Source organism: Suncus etruscus, chromosome 2, assembly GCF_024139225.1.
Source record: "Suncus etruscus isolate mSunEtr1 chromosome 2, mSunEtr1.pri.cur, whole genome shotgun sequence".
In the NCBI taxonomy this organism is placed as follows: Eukaryota; Metazoa; Chordata; class Mammalia; order Eulipotyphla; family Soricidae; genus Suncus; species Suncus etruscus.
This window is the reverse complement of record NC_064849.1, coordinates 44,939,792-44,958,685: the sequence shown is the minus strand read 5'-3', so window position 1 is coordinate 44,958,685 and position 18,894 is coordinate 44,939,792. Positions and strand designations below refer to the sequence as shown.

Here is an 18,894-nt window from a genome sequence, read left to right as displayed (position 1 = left end):
ATGACTGCACATAGGCTAAGAGCAATGTTAGATTTGAAGGTGAGTAATTATTCTGTAAGACTAAAAAAAAAAAATCTGAGTCGAAGCAAATGTTCCTCATAGAATTTGTTTATATATCTAAGTAATTTTTAAAATGTCAACTAAATTATGTCTCAAATAATATTTATGTTGCATCCCTTTATTTTCTGAATGCCTCCAAGGGTTTTTAAGGGCCCTAATGCCTGTGAGTACAGGTTATTTTTTCAAGCATCTTTTCTTATGGGTGTTACTTTTTTCAGATGTCTTCTCTGCGAGTACAGACTGCTTTTAAAAACCCCTCCCTTTGGCAATTAGGGCCTTTATAAAGTTGTTGCTTTCCTTGATCTCAGGATTTGTTAACACGGGGGATGTAACAACTCTAGTATAGTTTATAGGTGAACAAAAATTTTTTTTGTTTGTTTTTGGGCCACACCCATTTGATGCTCAGGGGTTACTCCTGGCTACACGCTCAGAAATTGCCCCTGACTTGCGGGGGCCATATGGGACGCCGGGGATCAAACTGCGGTCCTTCCTTGGCTAGCACTTGTAAGGCAGACACCGTACCTCTAGTGCCACCTCACCGATTCTTTTTAGGTCAGGAGCAATGTGCCACCAGATGTGACCCAAAGTTACCTCCACCCCCCCAAAAAAAAACCTAAGTTCAATTAAAGATAATATGTTCTTGGTTCAAGAATATGACCCAATAAAAAAGCACATGTGTAAGCCCGGGACACCTCAAAAAGAACTTATTCTTTATTTTCTCATGAGATTTGTCTAATTATTTAGTAATATCGTACCATTTTATGTATAAACATAGCTAGCTATGTATTACCATTTTTTGATAGTTTATGTTTGTGGAATATTGTTGAACAAATGGTTTAATTTACTGAGATTTGCTTTTCTTTGTTCCTGAACACTGATTGGATCTACCTGATATTTCTTTTGTCATGTGACACACAAATGGACGATTTTTATTATTACGAACTATAAGTGGAGGGGGGGGGAAGTTTGCTGAAAACACAGTAAGAGTCAAGAGGAGTGTTTTGTTGTCAAATAGTAAGCCTAACCATTATTTCAAACTGTGCTGAAGGAAAAAATAAAAAGTGATCTTTGATCTGGTTTTTTTTTTTTTTGGGGGGGGGACACCCGTTGACTCTGAGGGGTTACTCCTGGCTTTGTGCTCAGAAATCACTCCTGGCTTGGGAGACCTACTGCTGTGCTATTGCTCTGATATAATATCTTTATTTAAGCACCATGATTACAAATATGTTTGTAATTGGGTTTCAGTTATAGAATGTTTCTTTCTTTAAAAAAAGAAACTAAAAAAACAGGGGAGGGGGCCAGAGAGATGGCATGGAGGTAAAGCATTTGCCTTGCATGCGGAAGGTACAGTGGTTTGAATCCTAGCATTCCATATGATCTCCCGAGCCTGCTAGGAGCGATTGTCTAAGCATAGAGCCAAGAGTAACCCCTGAATGCTGCCGGATGTGACCACCCCCCCAAAAAAGAAACTAGTGCACTTATCATGCACAATTCAAATTGGATCCTCAGCACCACATATTTCCCCAAGCACCATTAGGAGTGGCCCCTGTGTAGATTTAGGGGTAAATACTTAGCATAGCTGCAGGAGTCCTCCAAACAAAACAAAAAAAATTTAATTTTTTTTTTTGGCCACACCCGGCGGTGCTCAGGGGTTTACTCCTGGCTGTCTGCTCAGAAATAGCTCCTGGCAGGCTGGGGGACCATATGGGACACTGGAATTCGAACCAACCACCTTTGGTCCTGGATCGGCTGCTTGCAAGGCAAATGCCGCTGTGCTATCTCTCCAGGCCCAAAAATTTTTAATTTTTTATAAGAACTTTGTTCACCTAGCCAGAACAAGTTATTGGCTGCAGACTGGTGAAATAATTGATCTACTTCATTAAAAAAATAAATAAGTTCGAGGCCAGAAAGATAGGTAGATAGATAAGTGCCAACCAGTAGGCAGGGCATTTTCCTTTCACATATCTAACTTGAGTTTGATTATAGGCATCCCCATATGGTTCCCTGATCCCCACCAGGAGTGACCCAGGAGTGCAGAGCCAGGAGGAAACCCTGAGCATTGCTGGGCATGACCCAAAAAACAAAGCATAAAAATAATAGTAAGTTTGATCTCCAGCAGCACTTCTAGTCTCCAGCACAGAACCAGAAGTAAGCCCTGAGCATTGTTACGTGTGTTCCTAAAAAAACTGTTTTGAGCCTGGGAGGTGACCTGAAACAGCTTACCAGTAGTTAACTACTTTTCTTTAATATGCCATAAATTAAGTATGTTTTCCTTTTTATTTTTTCTGCATGTCATATATTGGACACTTTCAGGTACTAGTTTCTATACTACAAGACTCTGAAAAGGAATAATAGAATTTAATAGAAATTCCATATATATCTATCTATTTTGGGGCCTTTCTTCTTGGTGTGCGGGAATTTTACTTTTGATTCTGTGCTCAGAGCTCACTCCTGGAGTGCTTAGGGGACTATGTACAATGCCAGAGATTGAATTATGGTTTTTCATGTGCAAAATAAGCACCTTGATCTCTGTACTCTATCTTTTGTTACATGCCTATTAATTTTTTTCTTCCTAGTAAGAGGAAGAACAATCATAAACTACAATGAAAGTAAACCTAGAAAAGTACAAATTTTTATGAACTAGATAAATCATGAATTCTTGGAGCCAGAGAGATGGCTTAACAGGCTATGATTTGCATAAAGGTGGTTCAGGTTTAATTCCTGGCACCTCTTTGTTCCCCAAGTACTACTTAGAGCAGCCCCAAAGTTCAAAGCTGGTTATAGCCCCCAGCACTGCCAGGTGTCACTTCCTAAAACATAAAACAGGCAAAATTCCATAAATAGTTTTTTAGTGGTTGAGTCATAAATTCTTCGTGTGAAAAAAATGTTCAGTTATAAACAACAATCTTTTTGTATTCATAATGTTTTTCCATGTTTGTATTCATAATGTTTTAAAAGCATAATGGTATTTTAATGTGTTTGTTTACTTTATTTTAATTATTTTCAGGATCATCAAATGTACAGCAAATTTCCAGTTTTGACTTCACTTCAACAAATACATTACCAGAAGACTCAGTAGTAGTTGTTGGAAAAGGTATATTAAAGTTATGTAGCTTTTTAATTACATATGTCTTTTACATATAGGGAAAGCTTAGGAATAGAGGATTATTCAGATATTAAGTATATCTTTTTAAAAACTTGGGCCAAGCGATTACATAGTGCATAGGGCCTTTACCCTGCACACTGCCAATTCGGGTTCAATTCCCCAAAATCCCATAGATCCCCTGAGCCTGCCAAGAGTAATTTCTGAGTACAGAACCAGGAGTAACCCTTGAGTGCTATTGGGTATGACCCAAAGCAAAACAAACAAATAAAAACTTTATTCACTTCAAAGAAATAAAGGTGAATACTTCACATTTGTATCCTTTAGTGAAACTACAATTCATATCAATAGTAGTTTTTTTTTATTTTATTTTGTCTTTTGTTTTTGTTTTGGGGCCACACTGGTGACGCTCAGGGGTTACGTCTGGCTATGCACTCAGAAATTACCCCTGGCTTAGGGGATCATATGGGATATCGGGGTTCGAAATGCGGTCCGTTAACTGCTTGCTAGGTTAGCTAGGTTAGCTGCTTGCAAAGCAAACACCCTACCACTTGCACTACTGCTCCGGCCCCTTATTTTGTCTTTGAGCATCTCTAAAGTGCTCGTGGTTTACTCTTGGCTCTGTGCTTAGAGATTATTCTTGGTGGGTTCACTCCCTAGTTGGCTATGTGCAAGGAAAGTGCCTTACCTGTTCTAACTATTGTTGTGGCCTTTCTATAAGTAGGGTTTCTTTTTTTTCATTTTGTTTTGGGTATCATGGTGGTATTAGCTTCATAAAATTAATTGGGAGTGTTTCTGTTTCTTCAATTTCCTGAAAGAGCCTGAAAAGTGTTGGTAGTATGTCCTCTTGAAAGGTTAGAAAGAATTCATTAGTGAATACATCTATCTGGACCTGGGCTTTTGCTTTGGGAAGACTTTTATCATTTTAATTTCCTCAATAGTGATGGGTCTGTTTAGATATGTGAGATCATCCTGATTGAACCATGGAACATTTGAGTCCAAGAATTTATCCATTTCTTCCAAGTTTTCTTGATTCATGGCATAGAGTTTCTCAAAGTAGTCTTTGATTATCCTTTGAATCTCTGTTGTATCTGTAGTGATCACGCCCTTTTTATTTCTAATTTGGTTTATTACATTTCTCTCTTTATTTCTTTGTGAGTTTTGTTAGTGGTTTATCAATCTTGTTGATTTTTTCAAATAACCAACTTTTGCTTTTATTGATCTTTTTAGTTGTTCTTTGGTTTTCCACTTTATTAAGTTTTATCTAAGTTTTGAAACGCCCTACTGTTGTGCTCTCTCCAGCCCCAAGCCTATTTTGTTGTTGTTGATCACGTTCTACTTTTCTAAGTTGTGTCATTAAATTAATTTTGTAGAACCCCCTTCCCTCCTGATGTGTGCTTACAAAGCTATAAATTTTTCTCAGTACTGCTTTTGCCGTGTCCCACAAATTCTGGTAATTTGTGTCTTCGTTCACATTTGTTTCCAGGAAAGTTTTGGTTTCCTCTTTGATTTCATCTCTGACCCACTAATTGTACAGTAGTGAGCTGTTCAATTTCCAGGTGTTAAAGTTTTACCTCTGCATCTGTTTGTAGTTCACACCCAGCAGCACTCAGGAGCTACTCCTGGATCTGCGCTCAGAAATCATTCCTGACAGGCTCAGGGATCTGGGGATGCTGGAGATCGAACCCAGATCTGCCCTGGATTGGCCGAGTGCAAGGCAAATGGCCCATCCACTGTGCTATCACTATGGACTCCAAGAATGATGATTTGGAATCCATATATATTATGAAAGGATTTGTCCTATTAAATTACTTAACACAGTGGCTACAGTGACAGCATTGCCAGTATCTTCAATTGGCCAATCCAGGTTCAATATCCAGCATAACATGGTCTTCCGAGCTCAGCCTGGAGTGATCTCTGAGCACAGGGTCAGGAGTAGGCCTAGAAAGCAAAAACAATAATAAATTAGCATATTTCAACGGATTTATTATTTTAATTTATAAGAAAAATTTATTTACTGCAGTAGTCTAAGAACATTTTGTAATAATATACTAAAAGCTTGTGTTTAATCTATAATATGTTTTCCAATAGTTTTTTTTTTTGGGGGGGTTGGGTTGTTTTTGGGTTTTGGGTCATAGCCAGCAGCGCTCAGGGGTTACTCCTGGCTCTATGCTCAGAAATCACTCCTGGCAGGCTCGGGGGACCATATGGGATGCCGGGATTTGAACCACCGACCTTCTGCATGCAAGGTTGCCTTACCTCAATGCTATCTCTCTGGCCCCCTCCAATAGTTATTTTATGAAAGTATTGTATCCACTGGAATTTAAATATAAACATAAGTGTTATTTTATTTTTGTTTTTTACTGAATTTTGGCTATTATATATTTACCCTATCAGGAATCACTCTGGTAGTGCTTGAGGGATTATATGAGATCCAGGGATCAAATCTGAGTCAGCCTTATGCAGAGCAACAGCTTTACTCTCTATCTCTGTAGCCCCATATTTGAATTTTTCTTTTGTTGCTGTTTTTGCTAGGATGAGGCATTGCTCAGACTTGGTTGTGGTACCCATTTGGATTATAAAACTTGGTTGTGGTTCTTTCATAGTTGATTGTGGCACTATGCTCACTTGTGATATTGTGTACACTCTGCTTTGCTCATTAGGGGTGGCCTAGGTACTCATGTGTGCTCCTAGAGATTTCACTAAAGGCTGCAGTGTTTGTACTGTTTAGTTTAGTTGCTGTACTTGCACACTTTGGCTATGTTCCAAAAAAAAAAAAAAAAAAAACTAGATTGTTGTACTGAGAATTCCATACTGAATTGTTGGAACTATATTTGGTCATATAGTCAGGACTAGAGATCAAACTCATGGCAAGTAAGTACTGATAGCCACTGAGCTATCCCCTGGGTTCTCTAAATTTACTTTCATGTAGAAAAATAATAGAGGAGCTGGAGAGATAGTATGGAGGTAGGGTGTTTGCCTTGCATGCAGAAGGATGGTGGTTCAAATCCCGACATCCCATATGGTTCCCCGAGCCTGCCAGGAACAAATTCTGAGTGTAGAGTCAGGAATAACCCCTGAATGCTGCTGGGTGTGACACAAAAACAAAACAAAAAATAATAGAAAGCAAAGATCAGCGGTAGGGCGCTTGCCTTGCATGTGGCTAACCCAGGATGGACCTCGGTTCGATCCCCAGCATTCCATATGGACCCCCAAGCCTGGAGCAATTTCTGAGTGCATAGCCAGGAATTATCCCTAAGCATCACCAGGTGCGGCCCAAAAACAAAAAAAACAAACAAACAAACAAAAAAAGGCAAAGATAATAAAACCACATTTTGTAAAAAATTAGTTTCTTCATAACACAGTATTATGTGTTACACAGTATTATGTGATACATAGAATTAACTGTATGAGAAAATATAATGTAGTAATTGGAGGAGTCCTACATCACACCTGACCCCAGGTCCTAGGGAAGAAAGAGAGGGAAAGAAATAGGCAGAAAGGAAGATGAGAAAGGGAATAGGGGAACAGGTTATTATTGGTGATGTCAGACAGTGGTGGAGTGGTGTAGATTTAACTTGAAAGCACTGACTCAAGAACACAATATATGAGATCTAAGCTGCAATCACAGAACTTGGTAATGTGCCTGGGAAGCGGTAAGAATGAGAGCGGATGATTATGGAGCACTAGTGATAAGAGTTGACACTGGTGATGGGATTGGTATAAGCTCCAAACTCAACTATCAATAACTTTGTAAACTGTTTCTTTCATTAATCTAATTTCTTTCTTAATTGAAAAACTCAAAGGTAATTAATACTGAGGTCACTTATTTTAATTTGTTTGGGGGCCATACCTGGTGATGTTTCAGTTACTTCTGACTTTGTACTCAGAAAGCACTCCTGGCATGCCTATGAAATGCTGTGGGATGCCTGGGATCGAGCCTGAATCAGCCATCTGCAAGACAAAAGCCCTACCCACAGTGCTATCACTCCACACATCTTTTTTTCTTGCTTATTGGGCCACACCCAGTGGCTCTCAGGGATTATTGCTGACTCTGCACTCAGAAATTGCTCCTGGTAGGCTTGGGAGACTGGATGCCAGGGATCAAACCTGGGCCCGTTCAGGTCAGCAGTATGCAAGGCAAACGTCCTACCACTGTACTATATCGCTCTGGCCCCACATATCTCATTTTTAATGAATAGAGCATACTGCTTAGAAAGCTTTCATAATAACTTTGCTAGAGCCTCATTAGATTAATTTAAGGACTTTACCAGATTAACATTAGTTTATTCATAGAGATTTTTTATTACCTCTCTACTTATACTGTGCCCGACTAATTTTTCACTCTAAATGCATGCTTAATGCTTATTCAGACTAACTCCAGTTATTGTTACAAACTTTTTTATTGCTTTTCTCTTTGTGCTGTGCCTGTCAGACTATTTTTCACTCCACATGCATGCTTTGTTTGTTCAGATCTTTTTTTAAATATCCTCATTTCAAAAAAATAAATATCCTCATTTTATTCATTTGTTTTTGTTTTTGTTTTTGTTTTTGTTTTTTTTTGTTTTTTGGGCCACACCCTGTGACGCTCAGGGGTTACTCCTGGCTATGCGCTCAGAAGTTGCTCCTGGCTTCTTGGGGGACCATATGGGATGCCGGGGGATCGAACCGCGGTCCGTCCTAGGCTAGCGCAGGCAAGGCAGGCACCTTACCTCCAGCGCCACCGCCCGGCCCCCGTTTTTGTTTTTTCATTCATTTGTTGCTTCTTCATTTGTCTTCTCCAACCTATCATGTATCCAAATTCCAGATCAAATTGTTGCTCCGTAAAATCATTTTAAATAACTCAGTTTACACTAACCTTTATCTTGTAAAGTCACTATTTAGATTATGCAGTTCTTATTATATTATTCTAAAATATATTTTGATAACTTTTGTTTGTTTGTTTTGGGGGTCACACCCGGTGAAGCCCAGGGATTACTCCTGGCTCTGCACTCAGAAATTGCTCCTGGCTAGGGGGACCCTATGGAACACTGGGGATTGAACCAAGGTTCATCCTGGATCTGCCCTGTGCAAGGCAAAAGCCAAACTGCTGTGCTATTGCTCCAGCCCCTGTTGTGATAATTTTTAAAGTAATTTTTCTCTTTGTATCATACGTACTTGGTTGCAGTACTAGCATAGTTGGTTTCGGGGTTCACACTCTTGTTTGCTATTCTAGGGATCAAACTGGTGACCTAAGCCTTCAAGGCAAATGCTACCACAGAACTGTCCCCAGGGTCTTACTATACCACTTATATTATACTCTGTTGGGGGGTTATTTTAATATTTTAAAACAGTCCGTGATTTTATTTTTATTTATTTATTTATTTATTTTTGGTTTTTGGGCCACACCCAGTGATGCTCAGGTGTTACTCCTGGCTCTGCGCTCAGAAATCGCCCCTGGCTTGGGGGACCATACGGGACACAGGGGGATTGAACCATAGTCCATACTGTGTCAGCCATGTGCAAGGCAAGAGCCTTACTACTGTGCCACTGCTCCGGCCCTGTTTTATAATATTATTAACTGTTGTTTACAGCTTGAAATAATGAACCTTGTTTTAACTTTGATATATCATAATTACGATATGACAACATGATGGTTGTTTGCTTTCAGGTGTTTTTGGAGATCTACGTTCGGTATCAGAAACCTGCAGTCAATTAGTGATATCTTCTGTGGAGAATGGGGATACATTTTCAGTCAAACAAAGTATTGAACCACCATCAGGAATTTATGGAAAAGCTGTCCAGCAAATTATTCCACAGTATCTTGATGTTGAGAATGCAAAAGATGTAAGATAAGATTGTGAATTATTAGGACATACTTGCTTACAATGTCATTTTTGGGTTGCATAAAGTATTTTGATTAGGTCTCAGCTGAAATTTTTGACCCTTATTAAACTAACAGATTTCTTCTTCGTTTTCACCTAATATGTTTTCATTTTAGTGTACTTCATATAGTGAATGTACTTTATGTTTACATATATGTACATCTTCAACAGTTTTTTAGGATACACTCATGGAGTAACAGATTGATCTTTTCAAACACAAATTTTATTATTAATACCACATTATTTTATATATGGGTGTATATGCTATGAAAGTACTTATTTTAAATGTCAATTTGTGGAATACTTTCAGCTATTCTAATTTTTTGTGCAGGTTAAAGTTTCTATTTCAAAGTCTACCTATGACAAGATGAGACAAAAGAGAAAAGAGGAAAAAGAACTTTTTGATAATAAAGATTGTGAAAAGAAGGAACAAAATCCCTGGGAACGAATGAAACATACAGGAACTGAGAAAATGGCATTGGAAAGTAAGCTATGTTTACTTCTAGTGTGTGGTTTTTTGTTTGTTTTTGTGGTTTTTGGGTCACACCTGGCAGTGTTCAGGGGTTACTCCTGGCTCCATGCTCAGAAATTCCTCCTGGCAGGCACGGGGGTGAGGGGGTGGGGGAACCATATGGGACACCAGGATTCGAATCAATGACCTTCTGCATGAAAGGCAAACAACTTACCTCCATGCTATCTCTCCGGCCCCTCTAGTGTGTTTTTAAATTTTCTCTTTGGCAGTATGTGGCATGCTAGGGATCAAAGTTGTCAGATGCATGCAGATTAAGTGTTTTAACCCCTGTATTGTCTCTCCTGTCCCCCTTGTTAATGTTCTGTTGGGTTTTTTTGTTTTGTTTTGTTTTGTTTTGTTTTTAGGCCTTACCTGGCAATTCTCAGGGGTTTATGCCTGGTTCTGCAGTTCGGAATTTCTCCTGGATGTGCTTGTAGGACCATATGGGATACTGGGGATTGAACCTAATCGGCAGCATGCAATCAAACATCCTAGCCATTGTAACTGTCACTCCAGCCCCTAACTGTAACTGTTTTAAAAACAAATATTGTGTGCTTACTGAGGTTAGCTACAAGCAAGTGTTTGCCTTGCGTACAGCCAACCTGGGTTTGATCTCTGGGATCCCATACTCCATCAGGCATATTCCCAATAAGAATTAGTTTTTCGGGCCGGAGCAGTAGCACAGTGGTAGGGCGCTTGCCTTGCACACAGCTGACCCAGGACAGACCTTAGTTCGATCCCTGGCATCCCATATGGTCCTGAAAGCCAGTAGCAATTTCTGAGTGCATAGCCAGGAGTAACCCCCGAGCATCACCGGTGTGGGTCAAAAAACAAACAAAAAAAAAAAGAATTAGTTTTTCTAGCATAGAATTATTTTGGGGGAAGGCCACACCCAGCGTCACTTGGCTTTCTCCTGGCTCTGCTCAGAAATCGCTCCTGGCTTGGGGGAACACCTGGGATACCTGGAGACGAACCCAGATCCATCCTTGGTCGGCCGTGTGCAAGGCAAATGCCCTACCACAGTGATATCTCTCTGGTCCCAGAATTTTTATTTTTTTTAAATAAAAGTTTGCTTTATTTCAAAATTGTTACTTTATTGGAGCATTGGCCAACATCCAATACTGATACAGATCTAAATTTCTCAGGATATCAAAATATATTTATCAGGCAAATTTTCTGATTTTGGGGAGCCACACCCAGTAATGCTAGGGTTACTCCTGGCTGTGCCCTCAAATCACTCCTGGCAGGCTTGGGGGACCCTCTGGGATATCAGGGATAGAACCTGGGTTCATCTTGGGTCAGCGGCATGCAAGGCAAATGCTCTACCGCTGTGCTATCTCTCCAGCCCCTGAATTTTTAAGATAATTTTTAAACCCTATAAATTATTTAGAACATGTGTAAAATTAGGCCACAGGTGAAATTTAAACTGAAAAGCCAAATTACATAAATTACTTCAATATTTGCTAATATCAAACATTGCATATATTTTCAATAACTTAAAAGTGACTGGGGCTGGAGAGATAGCATGGAGGTAAGACGTTTGCCTTGCGTGCAGAAGGTCGGTGGTTAGAATCCTGGCATCCCATATGGTCCCCCGAGCCTGCCAGGAGCGATTTCTGAGTGTGGACCCAGGAGTGACACCTGAGCGCTGCCGGGTGTGACCAAAAAAAACAAAACAAACAAAAAAAAAAAGTGCTGTCTACTCTTCCTATATCTAAAGTACACTTATTAAGTTAGATTTAAATAATATATCCAAATATTTACTAATGGTGGGGGATCTTGGCATTCACTAACTCTGAAAATAACAAAAATACAGAAAAATCATGAAGATTTACAAGCATCCTAAAATGATCACTTCAAGTTAATTCCTTAGGAGCCCTAATTGAAAAGGGCAATTCTCTACTTTCTAATAACATCGTAGGCTTATGTTGCATAATATAATTCAACAGAACAGCATTCTAACCAATGATAATTAGGGAGAACTTTATCAACTATGTAAAAGCTGACATTTGACCAATAGTAGCACAAAATTATTTTAAGTTTTTTTATACTTCCGTTTCCCACTTTAACCCCACTCTCTTCCCCAGCCAGGGATTGAATCCAGGTCCCAGACATACAAGGCTTAAGTTCTCTACTACTGAGCAATGCTATATCATCGTCCTAAATGTTTTTTATATTTCTTGCCTTATAAGGGGCCTGAGTGATAGCCTTGCACACAGCCAACTGGGACAGACCTGGTTCAATTGCTGACATCCCATCTGGTCACCCAAACCTGCCAGGGGAAATTTTTGAGCATAGAGCCAATAGTAGTAACCTCTGAGTGCTGCGAGCATGGCCCAAAAACTAACTAACCAACTAAATAAATAAATAAATAAATAAATAAATAAATAGTATATGGCCCAAGGAGAGATCTCATAAGGATGGAATGCTTTTGTGTTAGAGGCCAGATCTTGTTCCCTTGCACCACATTTATCATCTGAGTTCTACCAGAAAATGATCCTGACGTTGTATTGGGATTTACACACTGATCATCTTGAGGTGTGCCCTCCTCCAAAAAAAGGAATTTAATCTATGAAGAATAACAGAAATTCATTTAGTTCAAACCTCTCCAATTTTTTGGTTTTGGGGTCACAAGTGTTCAGGACTTAAGCCTGTTCTCAGAAATGATTTCTGGTTTTGTTCAGGGAACCATATGTGGTGCTGAGAATCAGACCCAAGTGAGCATGTGCCAGGCATTTACCATACCCTCTACTCTGCCCCTTCAAATTGTATGCTACCTTATCTTATATGTTTTTTTCTCTAGTTCTTAGTTTCGCTGGTTGGTAATATCTAGACGTCAAATACCAAAATAAATTATATTTATTTATTTTATTTTCTCTTGTTTTTTTGTGCTCAAAGCTCTGATCTAAGTTCAGGGGTTACTCCTGGTTGGACTTGGGGTACCACAACGGGATTGTCTGTCTAACTCATTTTGCCTGTGTGCCTGTGGCCCCCAAAATAAACGTTAAATGTTTGTCTCTGTGATAGAGAACATGCTTTGCATGCGTGAGACCCCTGGCACCAGTAAATTTATAAAATAAAGGTAAAAAAAGCAAAAATATAAGTTTATTATAGCTCATCGTTTCTTGTCTTTTTTTCCCCCCTTTATACCTGGTGGTGCTAGGGCTTTCTCAAGGATCTATGCTCAGGGATCACACCTGTTAGGGCTCGTGGGATTTTTTTTTTTTTTTTTTTTTTTTTTGGTTTTTGGGCCACACCTGGCAGTGCTCAGGGGTTACTCCTGGCTGTCTCTGCTCAGAAATAGCTCCTGGCAGGCACAGGGGACCATATGGGACACCGGGATTCGAACCAACCACCTTTGGTCCTGGATCGGCTGCTTGCAAGGCAAACACTGCTGTGCTATCTCTCCGGGCCCGAATGAGGATTTCTTTTTTTTTTTTTTTTTTTTTTTTGGTTTTTGGGCCACACCCGGCGATGCTCAGGGGTTACTCCTGGCTGTCTGCTCAGAAATAGCACCTGGAAGGCACGGGGAACCATATGGGACACCGGGATTCGAACCAACCACCTTAGGTCCTGGATCGGCTACTTGCAAGGCAAACACCGCTGTGCTATCTCTCCGGGCCCCCCGAATGAGGATTTCTTAAACTTTTCATTAATCACTTCATTTGTTATGTAGTAATAGTAAGTAGGAATACTAATAAGGGGCCGGAGAGATAGTATGAAGGTAAGGTATTTGCCTTGCAAGCAGAAGGTCGGTGGTTCAAATCCTGGCACCCCATATGGTCCCCGAGCCTGCCAGGAGCGATTTCTGAGCATCGAGCCAGGAGTGACCCCTGAGCACTGCCCGGTGTGACCCAAAAACAAAAAACAAACAAAAAAAAGGAATAGTAATAAAAACTATAACTTTGATATCTTTATATTCTGAATTTTTTTGTTTTTTGCTTTTTTTTGGTTTTGGTTTTGGTTTTTGGGTCACACCCGGCAGCGCTCAGGGGTTACTCCTGGCTCTATGCTCAGAAATCGCCCCTAGCAGGGGACCATATGGGATGCCGGGATTCGAACCACCGTCCTTCTGCATGAAAGGCAAACACCTTACCTCCATGGTATCTCTCCTGCCCCTATATTCTGATCTTTTATTTGAGGGTACTACCCAATGATGCCCAGGGAATATTCCCAGCTCAGTACAAGGGAAATCTAGCAGTGATGGCTAACCTTTTTGAGCCCGAGTGTCCAAACTGCCACACAAAACCAAAGAATTTCCTCAAAGTGCCAGCTCGTCCTCCCAATGGCTAGTCTAGCCCTGTTGCCAGGTGAGCTGCAAAGCAGACACCGGCACACTCGCCTCCCACCAAGCCGCATATCTTAATTGCGGACCTTCCCACGTGCCAGCTGCAAGGCCTTCTCGTGCCATAGGTTCACCATCACGGTTCTAGGGGGACTATATGCAGTGCAAGGGATTAAGGTTGGTTGCTTGCTTGCAACGCATGTGCAACCTGTTGAGACTTTTCTGGCTGCATATTCTGATATTTTATTTAATATTTATTTTTATTTTAGTTGAAGCATCTCCTGGAACCATTTCACAGTATAAAGAAAAGATGCCTTCTGTCACGCATAGTCCAGAGGTAATGGATTCATCAGAACTGCGGCCATTTTCCAAACCAGGAATAGCACTAATAGAAGCCTTGAGACTTTTATCTGATGATGATTGGTAAGTATATCATCCTTAATTTAAAATTAATTTACAAAAATTACCTATCCAACAGTGTAGGTCAGTGGTAAAATATATCCCTTGCATGCAGGTGACCTGGGTTCAATTCCTGGAACCATAAAAAAAAATTGTCAAAGTGTTTCTTATAAGTTTCCAGTGAGCCTTTAGTAAGTGGTTTGTATTTGTTTTTTTCCTACAGGGAGAAGAAAATTGAGGGGCTAAATTTTATTAGATGCTTAGCTGTTTTTCATTCTGAAATATTGAATACAAAATTGCATGAAACAAACTTTGCAGTAGTTCAAGAGGTAAACTTATTTTAAGTTAAGGATTATTCGAATAACAGTGTGCCACATTTATTTTTCTAATTTATTATGATGGGCAGTCATATCTAGCAGTACTCAGGACTTAAAACTGGCTCTGTGTTCAGCTCTGGGCATGATAAATAGTTTCAGGAATTAAACCCATTTCAGATGTTTTCAAGGTAAATATTCTACTCTCCTATTTCTCCAGCCCCAAAACATTTATTTAACATTAAAAACACTGGGGGAAAAAGTCTATAATGTGGGGACTAGAGCGATAGTGCTGCGGTAGGGCATTTGCCTTGCACGCATCTGATCTAGGATGGACCTCAGTTCGATCCCCAGTCCCATATGGCCCCTCAAGCCAGGAGCGATTTGTGAGCACATAGCCATAAGTAACCCTTGAGCATCACCGGGTGTGCCCCCCAAAAGTCTATAATATGTACCCTAGAAACTGAAAAGGAATTAATGCAGTCACTTTGAATGTGGCCAACCCCATTTGATCCCCCGTTTGATGTCTCTGAGCACTGCTTGGTTTGGCCCAAATCTACACATACATATACTCCCACATGATATGAGTAGACAGTTTTTTAGTTAAGATGTTATTAAACGCTTACTCTTAGGGCATGAGATAAAACATACCTGAACATGCTGCTTTAATGATAAATTTGCTTTCAAAGTCATTATTACTGATTTTTTTTCCAGAATATCAGCAAAATGTACATTTTGGAAATTTTTTTTAGGTCAAAAATTTACGCTCTGGAGTTTCACGTGCTGCTGTTGTCTGTTTAAGTGACCTTTTCACTTACCTGAAAAAGAGCATGGATCAAGAACTAGATGCTACAGTGAAAGTTTTGTTGCAAAAGGCTGGAGAGTCAAATACATTTATAAGAGAAGATGTTGACAAAGCTTTGAGAGCTATGGTCAAAAATGTAACTCCTGCACGTGCAGTTGTTTCTCTTATTAATGGAGGACAAAGGTATAATCTTTTTGACAGGTCCTTAAACTAAAAATGTAATTGTTTTCCCTTGGATGTAGGAAAGAAAAAGCAAATTTCAACATAATTCCTGACAAAATTATTTAATTCCTATGTAATAAATATATTTCATGCCATCCCATTAGATGTTCTGCTTAGTATACTTGTTCATAGTTCTGGAACTAAGTAGCTGTCAGTTACTGTGAACGAAATGTTTTTAGTTTCTAGGGATTGATAGCTCATGAAAAGAATTTGTCATTTAACCTCCAAGAATGATTGCTGAGTATTGGGAATAATTATTTAACTATGAAAGCATAGTTTTGTAGTCTAGATTACATAACAGCTGGATTTTTCATTAACTGTGTTTCTTTGTAGTCATTTACACATTGCAGTAAGAAGATGTACTGCCCAGCACTTATCAGATGTAGTAGAATTGATGGAACCAGAGCGTATTTTGTTGGGAACAAAGGATATGGCTGATAGGATATTACCAGCAGCAGCTAAGTTTGCTCAAGACAGTTCACAAGAAACCAGGTAACTGCTAATGTTCTTAGCTTAGCTGAGTCTTATATAAGGGCTAAACAGTTATTAAGAAAACTTTAGAATTAGCATTTTTCTAAATAGACACACAGAATGTTTAGGGATGATCTTTTTTAACCAATTGCAAATGTTCTTGAGGGAGTACACAGTGAATTCTCCAAATTTACAGATGACACTACATACTTCTGGGTAGTGAGATGCCATGTCACAGGGATGAACTGCATGAAAACGGCATACGACTATGGGCAGAAAAGTGGCAGAAGAACTTCCTTATGGGCAAAATGTAAGGTAATGAACTCAGGAAAATTATATATTTTCCAAGTCAAATAATATCAAGGAGAGGCCAGAGAAATAGCATGGAGGTAGAGCATTTGCCTTGCATGCAGAAGGAAGGAGGTTCAAATCCTGGCTTCCCATATGGTCCCCCGAGCTTACCAGGAGCAATTTCTGAGCATAGAGCCAGGAGTAACCCCTGAGCGCTGCCAGGTGTGACCCAAAAAACCCAAAACCAAAAAATAAAAAATAAAATAAAGCAAAGTAAAAATAATAATAATAATATCAAGGAAATATAAAAACATGAAAACTATAGAAAGGAAATAGAGTGTTAAAAACAGTAGGAAAGGGACCAAGGAGATAGTACAGAGGTTAAGGCATTTACATCCCACTAATTCCAGTTTGAATGCCAGGTCCTTCATATAGTTTCTCAGAAACCAGAAGATTCACTCCTTACCAGAGAGCCACTAATTTCCCTTGGTCATCACTAGGAGTGACCTATCTCCTCCCCTTCCCCTAAAAGAACAATCAAATTAAGATATGTAATTTCAGATGTGGGTATTAAAGTAGCTGAGGTGACAGAAATGTTGGAGGTATTCAGACACCTAATTTCAGTTCTTAGCCCCAGTCATTGCTATTCTTTTTTTTTTTTTAATATGGAAAGCTTCACGAATTTGCTTGTCATTCTTGCGCAAGGGCCATGCTAATCTTTGTGTCGTTCCAATTTTAGTATATGTGCTGCCAAAGCGAGCACATCATTTAAAGAAGTTATTCAACCTTTCTTTTAACTTGTGTACACTTTTGTAAATTTTGGAATGTTGAACTACATTATTGATAGTGTTCCATGTAAAGTTTGAACATTTTTAATCATTCTTTATGAAGATGATTTAAAAAGGGGGGTGAAAGAGGGAGAATCCTGAGTTTATAGGACTAAAGTAAGGAAAGGTACCAAGTTATTAACTTTTTGTGGGGGATTTGAGCCACAGCTGGCGGTGCTCATGGGTTACTCCTGGTTCGGCGCTGAGGAATCAAACCTGGCAGGCTCAGGGAGCCATGTGGGATGCCAGGGATCTAACCCTGGTCAGCTGTGTGCAAGGCAAGCACTCTACCCACTGTGCTGTCACTATCCCCAAATTATTAACATTTTAAGAGAAAGGTGTTTTTTTTTCCCTGGTGACTGCAGTTAATCTGTGGAAATCATTATACTAAAACTGATATAGATGTAAATGTAGGTGCCAAAGCGATAGTATAGCTGGTATTAATATAGTAGATAATATATTAAGTATAATGTATACTTGCCTTTCATGAGTCCGACCCAGGTTTATTCCCATATAAGTACCCTGAGCCCTGCTAGGAGTGATCATTGATCATAGAGCACAGCTGGATTTGCTCCCAAAACAAAAAGTACCATATTTTCTGGCGTATAAGACGACTTTTGAAACAAAAAAAGTCAACCGAAAATAGGGGGTCGTCTTATACACCGAGTATATCCCGAAAAATGTTTCAATATGCCACTAAACGAAAATTGTCTGAATATTGCCACAAAACGAATTTTCCAACTCGATCCTGCACCAATCACTGCAAGGCTGCTCGGACCGCCTCTCTAATTCAGCCAATCCAAACAGGCGTTTTATGCATGCAAACTAGACAATGTTCTGGACCCGAATCTACACTGTAAAAAGCCTGCTCAGATTGGCCAGAGTCAGAGAGGAAGTCTATTACAGTATAACCTTTGAACCTTTGCTTGTTGTGATTGGCTCACTGTGGTACATGAGCACAGGAACACATGCAGCACAGGAACGTTCTGTCTGATACAGCGAACATAGGCCTAAACTATGTTTTAACTGCAAAATTAGGGGGCCGTCTTATACACCGGCAAATACGGTAAATGTAAATATATTGGCTTCATATGGTTAAATTTTCACAAATTTGGTGGTATACAACTTTTTGTTAGGGACCAGAGCAATGGCACAACAGGAGGGCATTTGCCTTGCACATAGCTGAGCCAGGACTGACCAAGGTTAGATCCCCCGGTGTCCCATATGGTCCCCCAAGCCAGGAGCAATTTCTGAGTGCATAGCCAGGAGTAACCCCTGAGCATCACTGGGTGTGGCCCCAAAATAAAAACTTTTTTTAGCTTGTCTATTTAAGCTTAAAAGTTTGTCATGTACTCTGGAAACAACCAAGATGCCCTTCAACAGACGAATGGCTAAAGAAACTGTGGTACATATACACAATGGAATATTATGCAGCTGTCAGGAGAGATGAAGTCATGAAATTTTTCTATACATGGATGTACACGAAATCTATTATGCTGAGTGAAATAAGTCAGAGAGAGAGAGAAAAACGCAGAATGGTCTCACTCATCTATGGGTTTTAAGAAAAATGAAAGACATTCTTGCAATAATAATTTTCAGACACAAAAGAGAAAAGAGCTGGAAGTTCCAGCTCACCTCAGGAAGCTCACCACAAAGAGTGATGAGTTTAGTTAGAGAAATAACTACATTTTGAACTGTCCTAATAATGAGAATGTATGAGGGAAATGGAGAGCCTGTTTAGA

At 39.6% G+C, this 18,894-nt stretch overlaps 1 protein-coding gene and 1 non-coding gene across 2 annotated transcripts in view; one reads left to right on the top strand and one right to left on the bottom strand.

Moving 5' to 3' along the window:
* The window catches only part of TOGARAM1 (TOG array regulator of axonemal microtubules 1), an 83,667-nt gene that overhangs the window by 43,094 nt on the left and 21,679 nt on the right, over window positions 1-18,894 (top strand). Inside the window, exons 8-14 of the mRNA XM_049768338.1 lie at window positions 3,068-3,154; window positions 8,814-8,989; window positions 9,359-9,512; window positions 14,093-14,246; window positions 14,446-14,551; window positions 15,289-15,524; window positions 15,897-16,055. Coding sequence (XP_049624295.1) covers window positions 3,068-3,154; window positions 8,814-8,989; window positions 9,359-9,512; window positions 14,093-14,246; window positions 14,446-14,551; window positions 15,289-15,524; window positions 15,897-16,055 — 1,072 coding nt within the window. The remainder of the gene's footprint in view (window positions 1-3,067; window positions 3,155-8,813; window positions 8,990-9,358; window positions 9,513-14,092; window positions 14,247-14,445; window positions 14,552-15,288; window positions 15,525-15,896; window positions 16,056-18,894) is intronic.
* Window positions 16,985-17,088, bottom strand: LOC126002288 (U6 spliceosomal RNA). Its single transcript, XR_007493041.1, has one exon. It is a non-coding gene; the product is annotated as a U6 spliceosomal RNA (small nuclear RNA).